This window comes from Macrobrachium rosenbergii, chromosome 53 (assembly GCF_040412425.1).
Source record: "Macrobrachium rosenbergii isolate ZJJX-2024 chromosome 53, ASM4041242v1, whole genome shotgun sequence".
Lineage (NCBI taxonomy): Eukaryota > Metazoa > Arthropoda > Malacostraca > Decapoda > Palaemonidae > Macrobrachium > Macrobrachium rosenbergii.
In genome coordinates, this window is record NC_089793.1 from 32,039,374 (window position 1) to 32,060,323 (window position 20,950).

The 20,950-nt window shown below is 37.8% G+C and overlaps 1 protein-coding gene across 1 annotated transcript in view; it reads left to right on the forward strand.

Annotated features, from left to right (window-relative positions):
- The first annotated feature begins 33 nt into the window (after positions 1-33).
- The window catches only part of LOC136834103 (uncharacterized), a 22,323-nt gene continuing 1,406 nt past the window's right edge, over positions 34-20,950 (forward strand). Inside the window, 4 exon segments of the mRNA XM_067096360.1 lie at positions 34-376; positions 15,360-19,236; positions 19,239-20,410; positions 20,755-20,950. The exon segment at positions 20,755-20,950 is cut by the window's right edge and continues 1,406 nt beyond it. Of these exon segments, the coding sequence (XP_066952461.1) occupies positions 34-376; positions 15,360-19,236; positions 19,239-20,410; positions 20,755-20,950 (5,588 nt within the window).

Below are 20,950 nucleotides of genomic sequence, written 5' to 3' on the forward strand. Positions count from 1 at the left end.
ATTCGGTAGATATTTTAATGAACTAAAGTTCAAATGCCCATTGAGGTAATGGGATCAATATTTTTAGATCATTCCTCTGAATATGATCATTCCATTGCAGTTTTCACAGATGGTTCAAAGTCAGACGCTGGTGTCGGCTTTGGAGTGGTCTTTCCTGATGTAGAAAGAAGCGGAAAATTATCACCTATTGCATCTATTTTCACAGCAAAACTTAATTCAATGTCAAAGGACTTAAAGGAAATTCTACCTCTGAATGTATATAGTTTTACTCAATATTATGACTCAAGAAGTGCTCTTCAGTCTTCAGAATCTTTTAACTCTTCACATCCACTGATTTTAGAGATATTGGTATGGCTGCTGCTAATGGAAACAAGAGGTAAAGAAGTAAATTTTTGCCGGGTGTCTTCCCATGTTGGGGTGGCTGGGAACGAGCAAACTGTTCAACTTGCTAAGTCAGCAGTCACAGCTCCAGAACCTAGAAGATGCCTACTACCATAGGGATGTATATCCTCTTGTAGGTCAGAAAATGAAAAACCTTTGGCCGTCCCTTTGGGAAAATATTGCAACAAATATAAAAATGGGCAGTATATGCCAAGGAGACAAGAAACGGTGTTGAGTAGACTAAGGATTGGACATACAAGACTCACTCTGGTTCTTGATGTCAAGTGAAAATCCTCCATTCTGTGAGGACTGTGTTGTGACCTTAGTCTGTAGGACTTTTGCTGGTCGATTGTCCCAGTCTTGGAAATCTAAGACATAGGTTTCTGTCTTGGGGACAGGACAGAGAAGGACATTTTATCCTTGCTACGACTCTCGGAAAGGACTGTAATATAGAGTAGTTATGTATCTTTGTTAGGGAGGCGGCCCTCCTTGGATTTTAAGTCGTATACATATGCAATATTTGTGTATGTAAGTATGTATAGTATATGTGAATAAATATGATTATATATAATATATATACATATATATATATATATATATATATATATATATATATTTATATATAGCTTAATGATGAATAATATTGCCAAGACTAGGAAGAACATTCTTTATTATACGAGCTTTCGAGGTATAAAACCTCATCATCAGGCTGAAAAAACCGACAAGGATGAGAATCAATGAAATACAATAAAATGAATTGTCATAATTGTAATTTCATTGATTCTCATCCTTGTCGGTTTTTTAGCCTGATGATGAGGTTTTACACCTCGAAAGCTCGTATAATAAAGAATGTTATCCCTAGTCTTGGCAATATTATTCATCATTAAGCTAAGATTTCAAGTAGCCGCCCAATTACTAGTATATATATATATATATATATATATATATATATATATATATATATATATATATATATATATATATATATATATATATATATATATATATATATATATGTTAGATATTTCTCATATGAAACTCCTCTTAAATCTATTTATTTATTTATTTTTTAGTCTCCTATTCAAATTTATTACGGCGTCAACAACCTAGATGCTGTCACGCCAGTTTTAGTAGCCATAAATCAAGCAATCCAAAAGAACTTAAAGAAAACGGACGCCCGAAGAGTGGATACTCACTTGAAATATTCCATATAAGCCGTCGTCTTTCTATCTAGGTATTTGAGATAGGAGGCGAGTTCCTCTACGCTTTCAAAATCGGCCGCATTGATCAGCGAATGTGGCGGTGGCTGGGCTGAGCAATTCGCTGAACCCCACACTACTGGCACGACGTTGCACCTGCGGGAGAAGAAATGACAGAAATGTACCACAGAGGTTATAACTAGCCACATTTAACATTTCAGTCTTACCCTTCTCATCTTCCTCCCATCTCGCCTTTACTTAATTTTTCTCATCTTCCCATTCCTGCGTTCAACTCTGCGACCGGCCAATGAAGAATTAGAGGGATTTATTTCTGGTGAGAAAAATTCATTTCTCGTCATAATTTGGTTCGGATTCCACAATAAGCTGTAGGTCCCGTTGCTAGGTAACCAGTTGGTTCTTAGCCACGTAAAATAAATCTAATCCTTCGGGCCAACCCTAGGAGAGCTGTTAATCAGCTCAGTGGTCTGGTTAAACTAAGGTATACTTAACTTTTTTCCCATTCCTGCCCAGCTCCTCTCCAACTACTCCCTCCCTTCCTTCCGTAACTCCTCCTGTCCTTCTCATCATGATCACACTCACACTTCTCAGTCACTCACTGTATGATGCTGAAGAACTTCTTCGTGACTTATAATCTCTGCAGAGGGAATTCTCAAAGGAGAGGTAGAATTTATAGTCTCTCTCCAGGATATCTTAACACGATGACTGATGCGATCTCTCGCATTGCAAAGGTCCGCACTTTTCCGTAGGCTACACGTCCACCGGGAGATGTCTGGACTGAGTCAAGTATCCTGAGCTGAAGATGCCTACATGGTAGGAATGTTTTTTGCCGGTAATATATATATACAGTGAACCCCCCATATTTGCGGGGGATGCGTCCCACACCCTCCCGGAAGTAGCTAAAGTCCGCGAATACTTAAAACCCCTCTAAAAACACTTAGAACTGTCCATTTTGATAGTTTAAACACAGAAAAGCCTTGTAAAAATGCATGTACCTGAGTATTTTAATAGTTTTATCACAAAAAGTGCATTTATTCATGAAAATTATATGAAAATACAGTAATTAGTGAATATTTCTCAGTGAAAAATACCACGAATGGGCGAATTTTCCGCGAATAATGGCTAGATATGTTCCACAGAGAAGCTTGTAAATTTTTCTGAATAAATACTCCATTAGATACCATCCAGTTTGAACGAGGTCCTTTTAGTAATAAATAAATAAATAAATATATATATATATATATATATATATATATATATATATATATATATATATATATATATATATATATATATAATCACTTTTATACATGTGATTTTTATATCCATAGATATTAAATAAGAAACTCAGTTTAATATCAAATAAACTATACCTTCTGATGAATTACACTTAGAGGGAATTACAATTATATTTGTGACTTAATATTTGTTAACATACACACACACACACACACACACACACACACACACACACACACATATATATATATATATATATATATATATATATATATATATATATATATATATGCACATACAAATGTTCTTTTAATTACAACGTAAAAGCATTCTATACAATAAATCGGCCAATAACAACAAAAATAACACAGGTTATTTTGTCTAACATTTTCTTGTGAAATAGCGCTGCCTGGCCAGGTCATTATTGTACACCTGTATCCTCCATGTAGCTATCTGGCTAACGACTACTGTATATCTCACGTCTCTCATTTCCGCACCTGCAAATCCCAAATTAAAAAGTTGCGCAGTGCCAGCCGAAATATATGGTTTTCCTTACTGTTTTTGTTTTATATTTTACTTCCTTAAATTTCATGTGTATACAAACACATCCACACACACACACACACGTGTATATATATATATATATATATATATATATATATATATATATATATATATATATATATATATATGTATATATATACTAACAATATATATATATATATATATATATATATATATATATATATATATATACATATATATATATATATATATATATATATATATATATATATATATATATATATATATATATATATATATAATGCCTACAACTTCTACCACAGAATAAGAACGTTATATAAAGTATACACAGAGTATAGGGCAACGAAAAAAGTGAAACGACGGAATGCAAGATCTTTCACCTTTACTCGATGGTAGTTTTGGCCATATACTATTTTCATACGTACAGATACACACACACACACATATACATATATACATATATATATATATATATATATATATATATATATATATATATATATATATATATATATATATATATATATATATATATATATATATATATTGTGTACATATTCTTTAAGACAGAGAATATATACGCTAACTGAGGCACAAAAGGTTTTAACGGAAAGTGCCTACATCGTTCCTTCTCGCTCAGGGATCGAACCTGGGGTTTCAAGTGTTTGTCTCAAACCCACTAATTCACCGCACACAAACAGTGACAGGTAACGATGTATCAGTGTGTCGTTCGGCTTCAGTTCTGATTTGCAAAGAAAGTTTGAATATCTCAAAAGTTAATTCCACCACAGATTTTCTATTGACTATTGTACTCCTAAAGGGAAACCATATTAGAAAAAACGCGTGTCCATATCGGGGGCGCGCATGCGCGCTTTTATAAAGTATGCGTCATTTTCACATTCTTCATTGCGTGAGGGCTTCAGCGCGATCTTCACAGCTACGTTTCACTTAACGAATCCATACTTATCTATCCTACCACTTGTTACTAATGTCACGTAATGCCACGCACCCACTTTTTCCTCTCTCATAATAGTTTTCATCCCTCACAGTGCCGTGAGCAGTATTCATACTGTTTCTGCCATCTAAAGAAGTTGCGAAGTATAAAGAGAGCTTTCGAAAGCCTGCTCAGCTCTCATCATTACTCAGACTAATAATCAGGTTGGCAGTCTTGAATAACAAAATTATTGTGGCTTAGACTTCTGAAATAAATAATAATATCGAAACGTTACGGTCTCGTCGTTGTTTAGATGCCTTTGTGCAGGCGACAACCCTCCAGGGATATGATTTCAGAGTGAACACAAACTATTTCTAGTTCGTACTGCCAGAAAGAGAGAGAGAGCGAGAAAGAGATAGATAAGGGCAGGGTATTTGAGGTAACCCTTAACTCTTCCCTTTTCAGAGACGCAATGAATTTCCTTATGCGAAAATAGTGGTATGCTTTTTATCATTTGTTCACTTACATTTCCCATAAAAAGTTCCGCCGTTTCTTACGTTATATTTATTCTATGATCTTCCTGATTTTCTTCCTTTAAGTGAAACACTGTTAAATATTTTTGCTTCCTTTTCCGCCCACGTTCCGAAGATTCACCAGAGCGTGGGAATCTATTAACTTGTGAGACTGATATAGACCTTTCTCATAATACAGTGGGTTTTATCTATCATATTCGAAAAAGTCTATCTGTTCCACCTGTCGTTTATGGTTGGCAAGACTGCCAATCGACTGAGGTATATCTCAAATTATCCCCCTCACCAGCCACCGTCACTCATTATTTTACTATACTTACTAGCGCCAACACATACGCTTCTTACCTTTCCTTCGTTTTCACATGGCCTTATTGTGCTGTAAGCTTCACTCTCTATTTGCAGTTAGCATTTGTGCGTACATACTAACAAACTTTTTCACTCAGCTTTCAGTGCTGAAATCTTTACCTTTCCATTTGCGGAATTCCTGATGTCTTTCTCAGCAATGCCAACCTTCATTTCCGCAACAGAATACGTCCTAGGTTCCATATCTTGGCCACGAGCATCGCCTTACAGTACGTTGTACTCTTCATCCTTTTTTACGGTTTCCCCTCATCTTTTGTTTGTGTTTCTGTCTCTTTCCCATTCATCTGCAGCGGCCAACGACGCCTTGCTCGGAATAATAAATTTGCGGCGCGCACCAAAATGCAGATTTTCTCCATTGCAATGTGTAGTTCACCGCTGGACAATTATGCCAGAAATGAAATACTTTTCCATATTAATTTTTATGTTCCATGCGAACGTTTGCTTTATTTGTACGTTTCATAAAACGCATTAAAAGATCTCTTGGGAGACTCGATGGAGATTATTTGGAAGAGACGCTTGGCGCTTTTGATTTGTTACGTGGGGGAGGGGGGAAGGGCTGGGTCGTGTAGCAATGGGATTCTGGCAAGTATCGCAATGTTGGGTCGAGCGTCTGGTCTTTGTGGGAAATATTTATATATCTCTTAGTTAAAAAATGGCGCTCATAGCATTCTTTGGCTGTCTAATTTCCTTCAAGTGCTATGATACTGGCGTGTGAAAAAAGTTGAGATTCGTTAATATTAACGAGTCGGAAAGATTTCATAGACTCTGCTCACGAAAAGGATTTAACTACCAATTACAGAGTTCTTCCTCCATCTTTAAAACAATATCAGGAATGTTTTCATTTTTATCCTATTGATCGGTTTGTACACTTATCCGAAAAAAAAATGCGACACTTCCAGTAGGTTTCTTTCACCAAAACAATTAAGTTTTCTTTTGATATGCACAAGGAAATGCGTTTTTCGCATTAGAATATTTCTAATCAGTACGAATAGCATTACATTAGAGGATGGCTACAAAATCACTTAACATGAGGGTATCACATACAAAATGCTGAGAGAGAGAGAGAGAGAGAGAGAGAGAGAGAGAGAGAGAGAGAGAGAGAGAGAGAGAGAGAGAGAGAGAATGTTTGGATCTGTCTGACGAATTGTCTACCTAGCTTAGACCTAACGAGGGTAATTGTCTTTATTCTGCAAGACTGGAAATACATATTCAATTTGCCTGTAGTGTTTAACCAAAATATCAAAAACAGATAAGATTAAATGATTTATAAAATACGAAAAATTAACAATTCACGATAACACCGTTCATGATAAGTTTTACTCGTTAACATATGCGTATGAGATTTTACGTAAATCACAGCTGGAACCGTTACAGATGCTAACAGTGTGCTTTCGCAGACCTATGTTTAGAAATCTCGCTTAGATGAAAGCAATTATTGTGTCAAATGCTTACATCCCTGAAAGCGACAACTGAAAAACTTGGTCCTTGAAGACAAATCTGAGGTACTTTCTTGAATCTTCGTGAATGAGGATATGAAAATACGTGTCTTGCATGTCTAGGGAGAGACGATGCAAGCACCGACTGGGTTGTCTCCATATTGAATTTTGTCCTCTCTATGAAGGCATTCAATGCACTCACGTCGAGCAACGGTGTCCATCCTCCTGAAGACTTGGGCACTACGAAGTACGAAGAGCCGGTTGTAGAAACCCGTACAACTCGATGTTCCTGACTACCTCTGTGGCCTCCTTGTTGAGGAGAGAGGAAACCTCCCCTGAGAGGGCCAAATACCTCTCAGATCCTTTGGAGTAGGCCATCAATACTACCGGATTGTTGGTCAAGGGAGGCCTCTCCCTAAAGAAGATAGAATATCCCTCCTTGAACACTCTGAACATCCACTGGTCTGTCCCTCTCAAGCTCCATCTCTCCCAGAAGAGAAGCAGCCTGGCACCCACTGGGGCATGGAGGACTGGGTTCTCATTTGCGGGTGGATGGTTTCGTAGTCGACTTTTTGATCGTTCGGCGTGTAAACCTAACTGTACCCCTAGGTCTGGACTGTGATCTCTGCCTGCCCCCAAGAAAGGAACTCGTCTGCAGAGGAGATGATGTCCTGGTGGGCAGGGTGGTCCAGTCTCTCTGACGCTTCGTCGACTGCGTCAAGAGGTTCTCAGTCAACTTCTTATGCAGGCTAGAGGCGATCTCACTAACAGTGGTCTGCGGGAACAAATGATGTTTATCTAGCGGAGAAAATTGTTTAAGAAGGGATTGGCTAAGGAAATCTATTATAAAAGGAACTATACTAACCTAATGCGCCCTAACCTAACCTAGCAGGCCGTGTTACTTAGTAGGGGTGCGAAGCCCCCCGTGAAGGAAACTCCACTTTTTACCAAAAGCTCTCCTATAATACTGTGAATGCGTGATAGCATTCCAGGATGGCTAGCGTACTTCTGAGGTTAATTACAATATACTGACAAAAAATCATGGTAACTTCTTAATAAGCTATCAAAATACTATAGGAAAAATCAATTTCCAAAGTGATACCCGATGCAGAGCTCTTGCTCAGTTCTATCGTTCTGGCTTTGGTTAAATAACAAAATATTTTCTACTTACCATTTTCAGTGAGTTAGACGCGTTTTACGAGTAAAGCTACTACAAAACTTATCTAGTTTCTACGAGGACTCAGTTGATACTGACACACCTACTTAGCACACGTGACTAAAACCAAGGATCGCAAAGCAAGGGGGTCCTTGGGAACACCTGGCAAGGACTAAAGTGCGTAAGTGTTGCCGGCGTTTGTCGCGCCACAATTTGAAACCAGACTAAAAATTAGTAAAAAATGTACCAAATATCATAAAAAAAATTTACATCATTAACTGTAACTTTTATATGGCTATTTAGTAATTACTTTCTCATCATATTTGACATACAATTGACACAATAAATGACTCGCTTTCAACAAAGCGAGCTTCACAATATGTGTTACGAGGTAACTGCAAAATTATGTCAGCTTCATATTTGCAATACTAAGGGAAATGGTCGATTTATGAATAGTTCCTCTACATTATCCTTCCGTTGATTTTTTTTTTTCAGTAGTTATCAATCTTGAAAGAAATTTGCTTCAGTGATGCATGATAATTCTAGGGGGGAAAAATTCTTACAAAATTTTGTACTGAGATAATAAAGGCTTTTAAACAAGATGTAATGTAAAATCCAAAAGTCACACCATGTACCAAAAATGAAAATAAAAAAATTCTACGTAATAAGAGTACTCCTGGTATAAACACCTTGACCTTAATACTCAGTTGAAAAAACAACTTCTAGGATTCTTTCAAGTAAGAATTTCAGCTTTAGAGCGTTTTGATTGTTAACGATAATACAGGATATAATAAAATTTATTATAGAGAGACAGTAAATATCAAGCCTACATTTTGTGTTTCACTTCATGTTTAATCATATTTTCATTAAAACAAAAACTGTCAAAAATAACAAAAATCAATTTTTTAAAAAAGCAATGTAACTACGAACTGCGAATTCTCAGGCCCAGACTTATGTTGTTAACCTTGAAAACCCCTTCTTAATTTGGCCCCCCCTTTTTTTGTCAATTCTTCAGTCAAAACATGCCAAATGCTGTGCATGACTGCTCATTCATCAAATGTCTTATCCAAACAGTGGCAAAAATAGAGTTCGCTGAGAGAGAGAGAGAGAGAGAGAGAGAGAGAGAGAGAGAGAGAGAGAGAGAGAGAGAGAGAGAGAGAGAGAGAGAGAGAGAGCATATTGTAGCCCTGCAGACGGTCCGGACGTCTGACATTAATCATATTGGTCTAGTATCTCACCCGCTAAAAAGCACATACATGTTCAGCGGAAAGCGTGCCATTACATGATCAAGAATATGTGCAAATACCTGACTGCTCCCTTAATTTTGGATTTATCGCTGAAAGAAAGTAAATATGAAGCGTGGTGTTCCAATTTCCAGTGTCAGCATTGCCTCTTCCAGTCAATGATATTACTCATTTATCATAAATTTTGCTGAATCACTTAGAAACCTCTGGATATTACGTGCTGGCGATCCGAATAAGAATCTAAAATTGTATTCAGGATTTTAAAGATGTTAATTTTGGGATTAGGTTGTAAGTCCCATGCTATCCCTACCAGTGATTACATTGCTCTTGATATCCTGCTGGCTTTATTAAGTGAAGGGAAGGCTCGCTTATGTACACCTGTACAAGGGACTAGGATAGCTCTCTCTGCCGTTGCTTGAGACAGATCCTTGAGATACACTTGTGTAACAGTGACAATCGTGGAGTCCCTAAACGGGGCAATTCCGCTACCACTTAACACACACACGCACACTCAAAAGTAGGAAAAGAGTCAGTTGTGCAGGCCATCCGGAAAGAATGTGCGACAGCTGAATGTCCAAGAAAATACTGCGGAAAGAAATCCAAGAATCCTTCTGCAACGCTACCCTTCTATCTAGACTTCCTGACGTGACTTGTATCAGTGCAATTGATGTTACACGAAGAAAGTGTCAAAATCAAAGTCTCTGTACGAGACCAAGGGTTAGAGAGGGTGTGGTGTTGGTGAAAAGAGGTGTTGGAGGTAGGAAGGTACTGCTAGTTGGACTCAAACTTGTAAAAATAGTGAGTCAAAGGAGATCATATACCACAGGTATCTAACCAAACCTAAACTCACGACCACCTAGTTATGATTATTAACAGTATCAATAGCGAATAAAGGTCCCATACATTATACTACTTTTATCTCGTCAATGAGTTATTTAAATTAAAAATAAGTTAACCCAAAGGCTCAGTAATTCATCGACAGGCAGAACACTACTGAAATGAACCATGCAGCTATCATCTGGAAAACTGATATAGAAAGACTGATAAATATTTTCGACTGCCAACTCGGAAGCTGGTAAGCCTAGCCAAATTACAGTACAGCCAATGGCTGGAAAAGAAGAAAGAGGAAAGAGGAGGACGAGGGAGGAGGAGAAATAACGGTAATGGGTGTTTCGCTTCAACTAACAGCTGCAATGAAGAAGGCGCCTTATAACTGTTCCTTCTCATCACTTAACGTCGCGTACGAAAAGTGGAGATGGACGACATGACCAGTGATGCGATCTCTTATTCAGCAGCGTCATGGGACTTATGCGGATGTTAAAGTGGGTTGAGGTGGTTCTTCTGCCATCTAATTAGGGCAGCAAGAGAGCGGCTGGTCCATCTTTTGAGATGATTTGCCTTGTTCGGTTTCTTAATCAGCGCTCTGCTTGGGCTACTTCCGTTATTGCCTTTTACGTTCATCCATTTCATGCGCAAGAAGGATACGATATCCCATTCTGTTACTGTACTACCAATCTAAATGTAAAAGTATAGAGATAATACATGGTAATCAAAAGCTATCAGGATACTTCACTGGCACTGACATTGAATTCTGTCCATCATCCTTTCTCACCTCATAGAACGATTAAATAACTTAATTATATAAAGGTAATTATATAAATTGGACCAAGACATGTATCAGCTGGTTAACCACGGGGAATTTTACGCTACAGAAATTCGCATTACTTAAAAAATAACCTCAGCGTAACACAGCAATAAGCTAGAATGATAAATAATTGACCGTCATATTTAGAGTAAATGGAGCACACACGCGAGTCTCTCTCCCTCTCTCACATACAACCACACAAACACGCACACACAGTGTTAGACATGGATTTGCTTCAAGTACACACACAAGCTCTAAAACGTAATATGCAAACAAACAAGAGTAAATGCTGATTTCAGATCTCTGCTCAAAAAAAAAAAAAAAAAATACTAACTGGAACTGCAGCGACCAGTTGGGCATGGTACAACTCTCTCTCTCTCTCTCTCTCTTCTCTCTCTCTCTTAGTGCAAGCAATCCGAAGAAGAAAAGAACGATGTTTTCTCTTCAAAGTGAACGGAGCTGCAAAGAAACATTGGAAGCACTAAAATTCGTGAGAGAGAGAGAGAGAGAGAGAGAGAGAGAGAGAGAGAGAGAGAGAGAGCACAAAAATTATCAGGGTATAATGCCCACCTTCTCATACTATTACACGTCAATCATTTTCGAGACCAGAATCAAACCACACGAAAGTTTCAAACTGGCATTGCGATGTGATGGAGTGCCTTACTAGGTATAAAATCTTATTAGGTTTGATTTACAAGTTTTCTGTTTTACGATTTGTCTCAAACAAGGAGCAATAAAAATTGCCCGAGGAAAATAAAGAGGCGGATAGCTGGGGGCATACTGGAAGCTACCTAGAACACGCGCCGTAAGCGGTTACCGACCCCTTCCTTACTAACCCTAAGGAACAATGCAACCGTATGCATTGGAGTCCACTATAAACTTATTTCTTGATAAACGATCTAATGTCAGCTCTATGACAACGATCGCGTTCATTAACAAATGCTCTATGTAAACGTAAGATTTACTAATGGCTTTGACTCTTTGTCGTAATAGGCCTACATGATATGAGACGAAGTAGGCTCACCAAACTGATTCATCTTTCAGGGACGCAGAGGATTGATAATTCATGAATGTACCGATCACCCGCTCTTTCTCTCTTGGGTATCTTCTTCCGGGTGACCTGGCGCTGATGATCAGGTGGCATCCAGACCCGACTACCAGTCCAAACTAGCAATTAACGACGACCTTTAGACACGCACACTCACATAGTGAACATTTGTGAACCGACCAAACAGCCAAACAAAGAGAAGGGTCATTGCCCCTGCCATGAGAGGACGTCGATGAACCAAGATGACGTGTCTATGGTATCCAGTTTGTTCTTCAGTGACATTTTTGCTGTTATTAATTTTTTTTCAGAGAGAGAGAGAGAGAGAGAGAGAGAGAGAGAGAGAGAGAGAGAGAGAGAGAGAGAACAAAACAGGATTGGCAATCTGTAAAACGTGAGGAATGATATTAGGCGCAGCTTAACAGCGAAGGAAAATCCGATCTCTATTCCCGAAGTGTGTTGCGTTTGTGTGTGTGTGCTTGTGCATGTGTGTGCTTATGCATGTGTGTGTATGTCCGTCTGCCTTCTGCATATTATCATGACGGAATTTTAATACACGATGTAGCTGATCTAAAGACAGTCAAGAAAATGTGTGTCATCGCACCCAAGACATTTAATGGCATTGCTCCGTTACCTACTTTAGTCCCACATGTCGGCAATGAGGGTGCAGGTAATACCAAAGAAACGCTTTTTTCCAAGTTTTCTATAAACACCATACTTTTAGGAATCAGCTCTGTAACTTCCTGCAGGGCCAGGTTCTACTCTCTTTCTCTCTGCTAGGTTTCTCTAGATGGTAACACTGAAATAACTCCCTTATTAAGAAATTAAAATATAAATAACACTCACCCAAAGCACACGCACACATATATACCTATATATATATATATATATATATATATATATATATATATATATATATATATATATATTATGACACATACATACATGGATAAACAACAGAAGAATGTACCGAGCATTCTTTTATTTTATTTTTGTGTCCTCAGCTATATTTATTGTAACATTCCAAAGATACAGTATATATATACATATATATAATATATATATAATTACTTATTAAAATTAAGAAGCCTTACATTACATGAAACAAAAATATGATAAAATAAAAATTCCAGATACCTCAAAATCCAGTATTTTATGTCCAAAAGGTTTCTAATTCACGTGTTAAGAAAACGCGAAGCTTCCCCAAGCGACTCTCTCACTCTTAGCTGTAAATTGTGACAACGAAATGCAAGTTACGAGGCTTTCTCTCCATTCTTTCTCTCTGTCTCTCCCTCTCTTAATCACTATCATCACATTCATCTTGACAAGTCTTCTTGGGCAACAGGACGAAAGAAAAGCTGCTCTTGAAGTGTAGCCCAAATTTCCACCCCCAGTGTGCCTACGAGAAGACGACATTATGTTCAAGTCAAATCAGGCCACCGGAGAAGCCTTCAATTTGACCGTGGAAAAGCCTCACGCAAGGGCGCTCATAAATTTCAGTTTCTTGTGATCGGTAAATTAAAAAATCTGGAATCTAAACCATCCCGTCTTATTCAAGCCTAATATGAGTAATCTACGAATATATATACACATTGAAGTGTATGGCTATTTTTTGTATATATATATATATATATATATATATATATATATATATATATATATATATATATATATATATATATATATATATATATATATATATATATATATATATATATATATAATATATATATATATATATGAACACCCTAAAAACCGATAGCACAGAAACTGTCAATTTGTAAAGAAGACAAAAAGGAAAATTACAAATAAACCATAACACAGAAACATGTAGGTATGTGCATGATTAAAAAACAGTTTGCGTATGCATGCATGTACATCTTGTGTGAATTAATACCAACCTAAAATACATGGGTAATTATTTAGATGTCTCATATACAGTTTGGTCATGCTATCTAAATATTTCAACGATATTCAACTCAGCAGAACTTTCTTTAACACTTCTTTCCACAATTGCTTGAAAGAAACCAGTAATATTTTTTCATCAATAGCCCAGCTTTGGAATGCTCTTCAAAACTCGGTTTTCCCTGACTCTTCCAAACTTCCTAAGAATTTCCGTCACGCTTATTTTTTCCATTTCTTTTTCCTTATATATATATATATATATATATATATATATATATATATATATATATATATATATATATATATTAGTTTGCCCATACCGTTGTCCTCTTCTATAAAAAGACAATGTTCTAGCACTCACGAAGCGGCTGTCTAGAGGAATTTAAGTCGTGCTCCTGTAGTTTACATTCTAGACTACCCGAGTAATTCTGCTCGTGATGTTCTGCCCTTGAAGTATACTGTTTTACGGTGCAGATATGCCGTGATGCCTAACCGCCCTGCACTACTGCAAATACGAGAGAGAGAGAGAGAGAGAGAGAGAGAGAGAGAGAGAGAGAGAGAGAGAGAGAGAGAGAGAGAGAGAGAGAGAGGGGGGGGGGCTTCGAAATTGCATATAAAATGCTTCCGACATGAAGTAAATGTATTTCATTGTCGTGTTTGTTTCATGAACCTAAATCCAACACGTTTTACGTTACTTTGTTTCAGCATGAACATATCAGGTCAAAGGCTAACGCGAAAACCCAGCAACAGCCTACACATATCCAAACGTAAATAAAGTCATAAATAACGCATGAACCAGGGAATAAAACAAGCCCATATAAAACAAAAAGGAACTTGAAATCAAAAGTGTTAACTCTCTCCACACTATCCGTTAGCCATTGTTCCACTTATAGGAGCTAGGTGGAGTAGTGAGGAAGCAGAAGATGGACCGCCTGCGGACCTGCACGGGTTTCTTGTGCTACTCCTCGCTGCGACTGCATCTGGTTCAGTAACCGTTTGGTCAACAGTGCGTTCACTGAGTGTAACTAAAAGGGCGTTATACGTTGGCATTGATTTGTCTATTCAGATTCGCGTGTTATAAATAAACTCGTGTTACATATATATGCTATGGTTTTAGGTCGTTGTGATACTTTGCTGTTAAAATCTGCTAAAGCTAACTATCAAATAAAAACAGTGATAATTAAAGAAATTATCATTATCTAAAGTAAATCAATATGAGAGCGGGAACGATTATATAAATCATGTACGCGAAAATATGTTATCCGGTTCCTCAACCAAGATGAAAACTAAAAAGCTGGAGTTACAGCAAGTGAGATAACTTATCTGAAACTAAAGTTTTGTTCGATATGGTGATCATGACTACATTCAAGAACTTTTTACCGGTGCTTCTGTACGCTGGGTGTTTATGTAAGTGTACTATGCCTAGAAGATTTGATAATAATCATAGCATAAAAAGGCTTGATACTTTTCAAGACAAGACTCTAACCACCATTCGTTCAAAGACGTTAGACAAACTCGCTGAAGCTGTGAATTTTAGTGATTTAAGTGATGTCAGGCAACTGCTGACGGGGGAAAACGAACATGCTGACAAATATGAATCTAGCAAATTATTCAGCCCACCAGGGAGCTTGACGGGAAAGAACAATGAGCCTAGTAAACTATTTAGTCAATCTGATGGTTTATCAGGAGAAAGCAAAGTAACTGAGACGTCTCCAAAGCGATAATACATTCGAAGAATGAGAGATTAAGTTCGTATCTAAGAGCCATCGATCTGCCTCAGTACGACCCTGAAAAACTGTACAAGCAGGTCAAACATCTGCACGACACCTTGCAAAACCATCCCTTGTACTACAGCCTCCTGTCACACGACACGCTTCAAATGCTGGTTGAGGAAGTCTCTGTCCTCTCAAACGACATCAAAAACTTGGTTAATAATACTTATACTGAAACACTGGATGCTCAAATTCCACCAGAGGCAATAGAGGAAACTTTGATCATGCATGGTACTTCATCACCAGCTCCTGTGGTCCCGCAGGCAAGGCCACGCCCTTCCTTTTATTATGCCAACGATCCACCAGTGTCGCCTGGCTCATCATCTTTGCAAACTGATAAGGTTAATGAAGTCTCCTCAAATACTAATTCGTCTAGCCCTACCCTCAGCTCAAATCTTTTCAGTGCAATTCATACGTTACATAACCAGATAAGCATGGCTGAGCCTTTGGTACACAAAGCAGGTGCAATACTTCAAGAGATGCTCACAGAAAAAAATGTTAATGCAGATACAGCAATTAACCTTCTTCCTGCACTTCTACCCATGGTACATGAGGGAGATGCCTCATCTTCATCACCATCAACGTCATTATTAACACCACCACAGCCACCCCCCTCATCCTCCTTAACACTGTCACCGTTATCATCCTCATCGGGACAATCACACATTTCAGGCGTGAGTAATACAGAAAAACAAACACATCAGCCAATAAGCACTTCAGCTGTTGATTTTATTTCTTCTTCAAACAAGTCTGTACACTCGTCCTCCTCAGCTATTACTTCAACTTTACAGATGACTGAGCTTCTCTTGCTAAACAAGTCAGAAAGTTTACAACATTCAACACTTATGCAATCATCAACCTCTACTATTCCTCCTGCATCAGCTTTTCATTCAAATGCAATTGCTTTAGAAACTGTTATTCATAATACCACATCAACAGTTACAGTAACACATTATTTAACTACAACAACTTCAAAATATACATCTAGTTTGTCAAACAATTATCCCATTACATCAATCAATATGGCTGTACCTACAAGTTCTGCAACATCATATTCTTCCCCAGTTACAAGCAGTGAGACTTTTGATAACTTACATCCTGATAATCTCACAGAGAATTTTGCAAACTTATACCATGATGCAGACTTGACAGGAAATTTCATCAGTCAAATGCTAACATCCTGGACAACTTCATCTGGATATGTTGGTGAGGATACCGAGGATTCTCCTCACAGCAACAGTAGCCTACAGAGCAGTTACATCAGTACTCATGAACAGCAGTCAACCACTGAAAATACCTCAACTGTTCCAGATCTTCTTGAAACTACTAATGAAAATGTCAGCACTTTACTCAGTAATATTTCTCCAGCTTCAGCTAAAAATATCAGCCTGCCTAACGACCATGTCAGTCAAGACCATCCAGTGAAGTATTCAGAGACTCCGCAGGTCACCCCTGCCATCCATTTAAGCAGCAGCATAAGAAGGGATCCATCTAACAACAAAGACAATCCAGGTAGCAACACTGTTACTTCTGTTAGTGATAATACCAACTATACGGACTTCAAAATTTCATCATTCAGCCCTCATACTTCCCACTATTTTACCATAACTCTGGTTAACAACATTTTCCTCTCTACAGTCGTCAATGAAACACCATTTCAAACCGTACTCACAAAGAATCAAGAAGTTGCTGTCCCTCTTCCAGACACAAAATTACCAGTAAGAAGCACAAATTTTCCTGGAGGGTCTGAACCTCAGGAATATACAACAATGACAGCAATGTATGGGAAGCCCCCCATAACACAAGTTGTTTTAAAATTTCCAGTCAACAGTACAAATATGATACACACAACAGCAGTTGAACCCAACTCGACGCTATCGCACAAAGGAAGCTATGAGAGCATGTCTCGTGATATAATTTCTCAGCTTGTAACAACAAAACCGACGGTGGCTGATGTTGATAAAAGCATTCTTACTTTGCCGTCTACGCCCTTTTCATCTACTAGTACATCACTGTCAAGAAAAGTAAAACCAGATGTCCAAAATTCACAAGTAAATACCTTCAGTGCTGAAACTCCAATCGTATCTACCACTAACTCATATCATGTACCCACAGAAAGTCTAGCTTTTACCTCAAAAGAGGATTTGCTTTCACCACTAACAACAGGATCAGTTCATGGTAAAATACACGCTTCTTTCGCTGTAACTGGAAATTCACCTGTTGCAAGTTCCATAACTATACCAGAGTTGATAAACAATGAAAATCAAAGTTTTTCCTCAATCAACAAAATCCACGATTCTCCGACAAAAAATGTCAACACTGTGCATACTGAACCTGAGCCTCTTCAGGGTCAATTCCAGCATACAACAAATACAGCCCAGATCCCAACAGTTTTTCATGATAAACCCACTGAAAATCTCTCTTTCAAAGCTGCATCCACAGTCACAACAAATATTGTTACATTATCACTTCCTGTTCACGTTATCATTATTTCAACAGTCATTCTTCCCCCCGCCACTACACTCACTGCTCCACTGGCAGTTTTTTCTTACCATTCTTTGGAGGGATCTGTTATTACAGCAACCCAAGTACCAAGTGTTGTTGGGACACAATTCACAGCAGACATGACACTGAATCCTTTCACCACCAGTTTTTTGCATGGAAGTTTTGTTGATCCACAGATTATATTAAATCAAACACACAATGTTTGGACTACAGAGCTTTCATTCACTGCCTCAACCAAAATACCAATCACTGCAAGTAAGGCACAAAACTTTTCTGTCGCTGAGTTTTCGGCTACTAAATTCCTCACACCACAGATTATATCAGATTTGATTCAAAAGGTAATCGAGGTCAAGTCCCCAGACACTGATGGAGATTTGCTCACACATCAAACACAGAGCTTTTTTGTTGATGCATCCTCAACCACCAGTTCTTCTGTAGTACATTACTCGTCAAAACGGACAACAGATCAGTTTAGTACTGTTCACTCAATAACAAAATCTGTTGGCCACCATTTCAATGTGAGCACATCTCAAACTTTAGAGTTCACCAGCTCATTAGAGTCAAATATTGTTGGCCCAAAAGTACCTTCTACTTCAGTTTACAGCAATATACAGACTTCAGTGACATTGTCCTCTGCAGCTCCTATTGCAACTATGAGCTATGTTATATCACTTATTACAGAAAATCCAACTCCACACATAACATCCTACTTTCTACATAACTCAGAAATAACAACAAGCCAGAACCTTACCATAATCACACAATCTGTCACGAAAACAACCACAGTAACACGATATAGCACAAAAACGCCATCATATATAAGCAATGAATACTCCCTTCAACAGAGCAATGTTTCGCCTATATACCTAGACAATACTGACAATCAAGTTCAGATTTCACTTACTGGGAATATAAAACAAACACCACTAGTTCTGAGCTCACACAAAAACAATTTTATACAAAATCAGTGGATAAATTTTCAAGACCTGTGGCATTCACCTTCATTAGCAAGTTCAGCAGTACCAAACTCTGAGAATGTGAACATTTCAGCTGAGATTCCACATACTCTTGAAAATAACATCAGTGTTTATTTACCGAAAAATAACCTAAGTATGCCATCAACAGATTATTTTTCACCTTCACTGCATTCATCTTCACTCGATGGTTCCTCAATACAAAATACTGAAAGGCCAAACAAACCCACAAAAGATCAGAACTCACCTGTCAACAATATAAAAGAAAATATTTCTGTAAGTGACCAGACTATACCCTCTAATGACCCAGAATTAACTTCCTGGAATATACACAAAATTCAAATTTCTCAATGCTAAATGACAGCACCTCTAATCCTCTGACAACTCAAAATATTCCCCTAAATAATGAAGATGGGGTTAGTTTGGTACCCAATCAAAAACCAACGTCAAACACAGCAGCAGTTTCATCTTCAACCCAACATTCACCAGCTTTGTGGGCTTCACATGTTAACGGTTATGATCAAGTATCATTTGACACACTTCCTGTCCAAGATTTATCTACAAGCACACACCATACATCTTTCCAAAATAATATTTCTTTCCTAGAACCTCAAACTTCTTCCAATCACAACCATTCAAATAAGCCAGAAAAAGAATCACTGGAAGCTGCTTCACCATCATTAAGCATTAATGAAACAACACCTGATTTACTAAATAAATATCAATATGCACCACAAAACATCAAAGCCTTCAACCAAAATACAGTAAATTCAAGTTTACAGTCCTATTTTCATCATGCTGGTAGTAATAATTCTAAACACAATCTACTCAAGACACAAACAGACAGAAAACCGGGATATAATGTAACTCATCAGCTACCAAGTGACAAAAAAGAAACAAGCTCGGAAATCCTGACAGCTTCCCCACACAAGCATACAAACATCCATCTTCATAATCCTCTTACAGTAGATATTTCTGACTTATTCTCATCATCTTCAGGGCCATTAACATTATCTTCACTTATCATTAGTTATTTATCTTCATCTCTAGAAAATAAAACTGAAAATAACCACTCAAACCTCCATAAGCAGCCCAGTCCACAAAAAAGCTCCCAACCTTTGCACCAACAAAGTAATGGACTGCAGTTTCCAGTGATGTCCAGACCTGAGATTCCTCTTGACAGTCCAACACTAGCAACACAGAGTCAATACCCCGTAGTCCATATAATCAATCCTAATCCTGACGGAACCCTTCCTCCTTTACCTTTATCATTTAACCGCTCACAGCCTCCTACAAGTTATGATAATATGTCTGAGCACAAGACGGTTCAAGAGGAGAGTGTATCTGAAAAGGGCGATGAAGAATTTTTAAATTTGATGAAGCAATCCCTTAATTTAGTAAGTCCTATAATGCCTTGGATGCAATCAGACAAAAATGAGCCCTTCAGCATTGCAGAATACGTGGACAGATGGGTTAGTTCAGCTTTTCCTGAGAAAAGCTATTCTAGAATGCTATCTGGTAAGTAGACACCCAGGGCATCATCATCTATTATCTGAACATCATATGAACCCTACTATTTTAAACAAACACTTATACTGAAATTCTGCTTGAATCAAAAGCACTATACAGGACATTCCATACTGTCTGAGATGCATAATTTGCTAAATTGTAAGAACTTAAAAACCTTACTGCTTACTAGCATTACTGTATATTTAATGAGATTAAAAGAAATGACTACTATATAATACCAATCAATATTATCTGTCACAGACCAGTAACTTTAAACTTTCATTAAGATTCCTTCTACTGACAACGAATGAATGTCATGATGATAATTTTTCTTCTCCTATTCTTCTATTTAGAAACTGCTGGCCCAGCACCTGACACAAGTAACAGTGACAATCGTGCAAGAATATCTGCTGACAATGCTAAGGATGGTGGACGGGTAGAAAAAAAGGAAGAACTTCTTTTACTACCAGAGTTACAAGCGCTTCTACACGACTCCATCACGGTATTTAATGATAATCGGGGCTTCACTCCTCATTCTTATGAATCATT